At 38.1% G+C, this 7,706-nt stretch overlaps 1 protein-coding gene across 3 annotated transcripts; it reads right to left on the bottom strand.

Moving 5' to 3' along the window:
* Window positions 1-375: 375 nt before the first annotated feature.
* On the bottom strand, window positions 376-6,932 carry LOC147481054 (putative galactinol--sucrose galactosyltransferase 6). Of its 3 annotated transcripts, none has more exons than XM_086581137.1 (4): window positions 6,854-6,932; window positions 1,308-1,891; window positions 1,041-1,218; window positions 376-940 (listed from the first exon to the last, which is right to left on the bottom strand). In XM_086581137.1, the coding sequence occupies exons 2-3, from the start codon at window positions 1,848-1,850 to the stop codon at window positions 1,168-1,170; spliced, it is 594 nt and encodes a 197-aa protein (XP_086437263.1). In that variant the 5' UTR covers window positions 1,851-1,891; window positions 6,854-6,932; the 3' UTR covers window positions 376-940; window positions 1,041-1,167. The 3 variants fall into 3 exon arrangements, with proteins under 3 accessions (XP_086437263.1, XP_086437264.1, XP_086437262.1); XM_086581138.1 differs by having other exon boundaries at window positions 6,760-6,896; XM_086581136.1 differs by lacking the exon at window positions 6,854-6,932 and adding an exon at window positions 2,129-2,279.
* Window positions 6,933-7,706: the final 774 nt, after the last annotated feature.

The following is a 7,706-nucleotide window of genomic DNA, read 5'->3' as shown; positions in this document are numbered from 1 at the left end:
ATTATCCATATCTATTAAGTAATCCATATCCATATCCATATCAATATCCAATAACTAATACATATCAATCAACTAATCCATTATAGATATGCATTTTTTATCGAACTTGTTCACGGGATACTCTAATGGCAACTATAGATGATTGTATTGTATTACCGCATTATATTCGATTATGTTTGTGCATCTCGTTTCATTTGTTTTGTAAAAAAAACGGCAGGTTTAACAATATCTAATAATCAAGTTTTGAAAATGTAATTCTTGATCCATTAATTTGGTATGCTTACTTTTTGGTTTGGGATCAAATATGTTTACCAATTATCCAGACAGTTTAGAGTGTGATTTTGTGAATGATTCGAGCGAACAAAACGTTTCATAATCAAGGCAACAACAAAGCCGCAGCAATCACATAGTAATTTAACATTCAAAAAAGTGCTGAAATCTACCCTTGCACTAAATCCTTCTACAAAAACAATTTGGATAGCATCTCTTTTGTAGGACTGTCAGTAACTGAGGTCGTCACCTCAAGCATAACTGTTGTTATAGGTCTGTTGTATAGTACCAGTGTACCATCTACAAACCGATATATTTCATCTGAATACTTTCTTTTATGGATTATGGTGATAAATGTATTTGTGGAACAGGCACTACCCTGAACTATTTCTTAGATGACCGCATCAATAAAGCCGAAATTCTTTTCCCTGGTGTTGGATTCTTTCTCATTGCAGTTTTCCTTGGAGCTGTTGTTCACTCATCAAATGGAGCTGATAATAAAGCAAAGCTCAGTAGCTTGTCTAAAGATAATACGGATGAGGCAGGGTATCTGTAATGACGCGGTCATGGCAGTTGGACAGCCGGCGCCTGCCGTTACCCAATTACGTTCAGCTTCAAGAAGAAGATCAAGTGCAATTCAAGAGGCTGCTTCAATCAGGATTCAGGCATTCTTCCGTGGGTACCAAAACAATATACAGCCCGAATATCAGAGCATGATCAAACCAAATATTTAAAGTTTAAAACCAACAGAATATTCTTAGCTTGTGTACCTTTGCATCAAGAGAAGGGGCATTGTGCCTAAAAAAATGAAAAAGGCCATGTCGGACTGCAATGCGAGCAAGCTTTTCAGTGTTAATATTGGAAGCACGAAGAAGCCAGAGTCGGCCCGGATCAAGATCAGGGTATGTTGGTGCATCCCATTGCGCAGCAGCTGTTGCTAAGCATGTCCTGCATATGTACTCCAAAATGTAAGTCAGAAAGTCCAAAAAACAAACTCAACAGTATTTTATAACCATAATTTGACTGGAATCATTAACAATATTTTCTGAAAACAGGCAATCTTTAGTAGGACGTCCAGGAAATCGAGCTCGTAAAGTTGAACCATTAGGTAAGACCAGTTTTCTTAGTATCTCAAAGTTATGCTTCCCAGGTGCATCACTGACATAAATATTCCCACCGCTGATCGCCCTTGCTGAAACATGATACTCTGCCACTGGATGGATGTGTGATACAGGATCACGTGGATAAAAGTCATCTAATGCCCTCACAATTGCCGTCTGTTTTGAGCAGTAGACTGAATCAGTATTATGGCTCATGCAAGCAATGATACCATTATCAGGAAAATTCTTAGCAACAGATGCATCAAGAGCTTGGTGATACTGTCTAGTTAGCTGAACCCTCCAACCTAAATTTTCACCCAGAGTTTCTAAAACACACTGCATATACACTTTAACTCCATCCACACCAGCTGAAGCCAAGTACTCATGTAACTGATTCAAAAATTTGTAAACCTTCTTTGGACTCACCAAGCCCAATCCCTGCACCGCCAATGGATCCATCTTCCAATTTGGTTCATTCATCAGCACTCCCTTTGACACTTTAATTGGCTCTGAAGGTGGACCTATACCAAAAATTAGTATCTTCTCAAATTCAGTTCTGATATATATTAACTGATAATTAAGATGCATGCTACATAATGATCATGTAGTTTTCAATCTTGTCCAAGACTCCCAGTATCAAAGTATATGAAACTGGATCTTTACTATATTAGTAACAACTTTTGAGTCTTATTTCGTCCATTTTAAGGTACACCTAAACTGAGGTCTTGGTTCTGGTTTTGAAATTTAATGCAGATTACCTGATGAAAAAGCTGGTGAAATACCAGTTGCCTTCGTGGTGATGAACAAAAATGCAAAGGAGAATGAAGAGGATATCATGAACTTTGTTGCCTCAAATGTAACTGCCTATAAAGAGGTGTTGACGCATAAATCGACTCAATTCAGAACACCTTCGAGTTTCTCTCAAATTCAGTTCTGATATATATTAACTGATAATTAAGATGCATGCCACATAATGATCATGTAGTTTTCAATCTTGTCCAAGACTCCCAGTATCAAAGTATATGAAACTGGATCTTTACTATATTAGTAACAACTTTTGAGTCTTATTTCGTCCATTTTAAGGTACACCTAAACTGAGGTCTTGGTTCTGGTTTTGAAATTTAATGCAGATTACCTGATGAAAAAGCTGGTGAAATACCAGTTGCCTTCGTGGTGATGAACAAAAATGCAAAGGAGAATGAAGAGGATATCATGAACTTTGTTGCCTCAAATGTAACTGCCTATAAAGAGGTGTTGACGCATAAATCGACTCAATTCAGAACACCTTCGAGTTTCTCGCTTACAAAGAAAACCCAACACTTGAAAACTATAAATTGAAGATCTAACTTAAGAGTTCAGGAAGATCCTAAAAGTTGAAAATCAAAAATAAACATACAAATGTTAAAGTAGGATGTTCGCTCTCTGCCCGTCGGTTTTGTTCCCAATGAGGGAGCTCAAAGCAACCAGAGTTTCTGCCTCAACTAAACCAGTTCCTATCTTTCCTTTCGAAGCGGTATATGCGAGACGGCATACAGACGATAGAGACAGGCACCGCTCCTGCAACAAACCATTCCTGCTGCTGCACTCTAAGCATAAGACCTTAACTGCACTCTAGGATCCTTAAGGAAGGTTGCTTACCTCGAGTTAGACAACCAAAATCCCGGTTTCGGAAGATTGGTTGTATCTTACTCCCTGATCTTCCTTCCCTCGCTTTCAGTTCTCTAAGGCACTTTATCTTTCCTGCCTTTCTAGTAGCTCCTGTCGCTATGGTAGCTAGGGGAAGAGCTGAGTAGAGATATCTATATTAGGGTAAGTACTGCCATTAACTTCCTTCAAGTGCTTTTAGTTTAGTATGGCGGCCTCTAAGAAAAAAGTGGGACCTATGTTCCTCCTTGCTTTCTATTTTTTACGAAAGGTTCTTTTTCGGTTAGAAGAGATTAGGCGGGGTAGGAATGTATTATATGGTATTTATCTTGTTTCCTTTGTTAGTATGGTTATATCCATCCCGGCTAGATTTTCATAGATTCTCCCTACGGAAGAAGCTCTTCTTTCGGAACTCAACGCACTCACCTATCTATTCTATTATGTCCTTCTCTTATGGATTCACATCCCAATATTGTGTTATCTTAAGTACTGACAGAAAACCTTAAGTGATCTATCATCAGTACTGTAAATACAATTACATGCTGATATAGAATAGTTAAGAGATACTCATTGTTGTAATAAGAATCATAGCTCACTTAAAGTATAGAAGTATTACATCATGATTGAGGTTTCTTCAAGTATAGAAGTATTAACACCACCTGATGATTTGTTTCAAACTTTTCAATCATGGCATTCAAAATTTTCACATGTGGACAGGGATGCCCTTCCAATCCTAAGTGTCTCATATCTTGGGGTTGTAAATTTATCGTACAGGACGTCATATCAATCTGCTCCAATGACATGAGAGAGTCTAAATTCAAATCCCTCTTCTCTTAACACAGCAGGTACCAACACAGCAGGTACCAACAAACAGCAGGTTTTTTTCACTTTTTTTGTAGCTGAACTACAAATGAGTTTAGTTTTAGCAATCAAAGAAAGTATTCAGAGTTTTCTACTTAAGTTTGATAGTGTGGTCACTTAAGTTTGATAGTGTTGGTAAGTTCCAAGACTAATGAACTTTTGAACTGTAAAAGCGATAAGGTTTCTATACATACTGTTCTCTGGAGGCGGAGTTGTTGATATCATGATATGTTTAGGTGATGTTATACCTTCAGTTAGAATCTTATCGAGAACAGGATATTTTATCTATCTAGTACTACAAATGAGTATAGCTGCAATCAAAGAAAGTATTCAGAGTTTCGTACTTAAGTTTGATAACACTTATATATCGGTGAGTCCCAAGACTAATGAACTTTCTGAGAAAATAGATATACATTTTCTGAATTACTGATTATTACTTGTTAGATATGTAGGCTTTATTGTCTAGAGGAACAGACGAACAGTATAGGAATAAGGTTTTTTAGGCCAATTTCATGCTAATTTAATCATCAGTAGTCACCACTCACCCGTCCCCCTACTTATATGCATATGATTGCCAAAGGTGGAATAATGACCAAGAGACATTGTGCTATAACTGCGACTCTTGCAAGGCAGGTGGTTTGGCAAGCCTCAAGAAGAGCTGGAGGAAGAGCTAGAAGAAGAAATAAAAATTGGAAGGAAGAACATTCCAAACATTGGCGATGGATGCAGAGAAGAAAAAATTTAATTATTGACGATTTTACAATGTTTAGCAAAGCGAAAGACTACTATGCGGAAATTGGCAAGGCATGGAAGCGGGGGTATCTTCTCTATGGACCTCTGGGAACAGGTAAATCTACAATGATAGATTCCATAGCAAACTTCTTGGAGTATGATATCTATGACATTGAGGAAGAAGAAAAAGAAATAGATGATACTATGGACCTCTGGGAACAGGTAAATCTACAATGATAGCTGCCATAGCAAACTTCTTGGAGTATGATATCTATGACATTGAGGAAGAAGAAAAAGAAACAGAGGATACTAAGGCGAAAGAAGAGAGTGATCACGGAAGCAGCAAAGTTACTCTTTCGGGGCTGTTGAATTTCATAGATGGATTATGGTCTGCTTGCGCCGAAGACTGTGCTTGCGGTAATTCGCAGACCACCAGAAACTAATCAACTGTAAGGTAACAGGGATGACATGTATGGTGGAAAGAAAACACATGGTGAAATAAGGAAGCCAGAATTGGTTATAAACCAGTACTGGGACCTTCTTATAGATTGGATTGTAACTGATAAGCAGGGGAATCTTGTTGCTTAGATCTTCTTCTATGTACTCATACTCCACACCATTAAGCTTTAGAGTCCATTCAACTCTGTAACAGAACAGGCTAAGAGAAACTCCAACCAATTTTACGTCCCTCACTCCCTCATGCTTATAATTTTGAGCTCACTTAAACAGTTTAATCTTCTGAATGGATACCGGTTTGAGAAACTTAAGAGTCTCTTTAGAATTTATAGAGATGAATGCATGCAAAGAAGTCTGGGCGGCCTAGTGTGTTCGAGCAATATACCTCTGTCAAATCAGATTGAAAAATATTCAAAGTATGAGGTGTTGACGCATAAATCGACTCAATTCAGAACACCTTCGAGTTTCTCGCTTACAAAGAAAACCCAGCACTTGAAAACTATAAATTGAAGATCTAACTTAAGAGTTCAGGAAGATCCTAAAAGTTGAAAATCAGAAAAATAAACATACAAATACTTAAAGTAGGATGTTAAAACTCTCTGCCCGTCGGTTTTGTTCCCAATGAGGGAGCTCAAAGCAACCAGAGTTTCTGCCTCAACTAAACCAGTTCCTATCTTTCCTTTCAAAGCGGTATATCGCGAGGGCGGCATACAGGCGATAGAGACAGGCACCGCTCCTGCAACAAACCATTCCTGCTGCTGCACTCTAAGCATAAGACCTTAACTGCACTCTAGGATCCTTAAGGAAGGTTGCTTACCTCGAGTTAGACAACCAAAATCCCGGTTTGGAAGATTGGTTGTATCTTACTCCCCTGATCTTCCTTCCCTCGCTTTCAGTTCTCTAAGGCACTTTATCTTTCCTGCCTTTCTAGTAGCTCCTGTCGCTATGGTAGCTAGGGGAAGAGCTGAGTAGAGATATCTATATTAGGGTAAGTACTGCCATTAACTTCCTTCAAGTGCTTTTAGTTTAGTATGGCGGCCTCTAAGAAAAAAAGTGGGACCTATGTTCCTCCTTGCTTTCTATTTTTACGAAAGGTTCTTTCGGTTAGAAGAGATTAGGCGGGGTAGGAATGTATTATATGGTATTTATCTTGTTTCCTTTGTTAGTATGGTTATATCCATCCCGGCTAGATTTTCATAGATTCTCCCTACGGAAGAAGCTCTTCTTTCGGAACTCAACGCACTCACCTATCTATTCTATTATGTCCTTCTCTTATGGATTCACATCCCAATATTGTGTTATCTTAAGTACTGACAGAAAACCTTCGTGATCTATCATCAGTACCGTAAGGCCGCATACAATTACATGCTGATATAGAATAGTTAAGAGATACTCATTGTTGTAATAAGAATCATAGCTCACTTAAAGTATAGAAGTATTACATCATGATTGAGGTTTCTTCAAGTATAGAAGTATTAACACCACCTGATGATTTGTTTCAAACTTTTCAATCATGGCATTCAAAATTTTCACAAAGAAAAGGTTGTGATCTTCCGAATATATAAGAACATTAAGTACTCATACTACGGGCAGATAATTTCACAAAAGCCATCGGTACACACTTCTACACTTAAACGTAAATACTTCCGAAATTATAATAATAATTAAAAAAAAAAAAAAAAAGCAAAATTCTAACCTTATCACAGCAACCCACTCTACTCTGTTTTATTTACTTAAACGTAAATAACTTAGGCAGTATTGGTGTTTGTTTGTTATTGGAGTATTCTAACCTTTTGACCTCTAGGTGAGTGGATTCCTGTCCTTTCTTTTATGTTATTGGAATCCGTTCTTTCCCTCTGTGTGGGAGAGTCTTGCAGTCCCGTCGTCGATGAGGAAGCCATTCTTTCAAGTCTTCCCCAGTCAAGTCGAAGAAATGCCTTAACTGCAGTCCTGGGATGTCGGTCTCGCTGGGGCGCTTTGAGAGGCGACTGAGCCTAACCTAGCAGCTTTCAGGTTCCCCTTACAAAGTGGATTTCTTCCTTGCTTGCCTGTCGTTGAAATGACAGTTTCTTAGATCCCACTGGAAGGTGAAATAAGGAATTACGATGAGAGTGCAAACAACAGATTAGAGCGGAGAGCTGCCTCTTAGAAAGAGACCCTTATATATATTAGAATCTAGTAATTCTCTCAACAAAACAGGATCCTGTTTTGACTTCTCTTTAGCGACACCAACTCTTTATCTTAAGTGAACTAAGAACCTCTTATTAGAAATTCGGTTGTTGAAGGAGATCAACAATCCGTTATGGACTCGAGATCGTTCAATTAGCGCATGATGGGGAGGAAATCTAAAACGCCCAAACCCTTCGCTTTTTTTTACTTTGAATAAATAGGGGTGGGTAATTGGAGTTGGCTCCGTGAATTGAAGAATTCAAGCTGGATATGTATTTTGTCTAAATCTATGTTTGAGTTTTTCCATAATTTGAAAGTTAAGAAATATTCTTGATTTCAAAAGTGAATGAGTGAGCAAAGTAAGAGGTTTTGGGGTTTTAGAGAGGTTTCTTGATTTCAAAAGTGAATGAGTGAGCAAAGTAAGAGGTTTTGGGGTTTTAGAGAGGTTACGGGGTTTTCGTTTTAATTTCGTGC

This window comes from Coptis chinensis, chromosome 8 (assembly GCF_015680905.1).
Source record: "Coptis chinensis isolate HL-2020 chromosome 8, ASM1568090v1, whole genome shotgun sequence".
In the NCBI taxonomy this organism is placed as follows: domain Eukaryota; kingdom Viridiplantae; phylum Streptophyta; class Magnoliopsida; order Ranunculales; family Ranunculaceae; genus Coptis; species Coptis chinensis.
The sequence above is the reverse complement of the archived record's forward strand: the minus strand, read 5'-3'. Positions and strand labels throughout refer to the sequence as shown.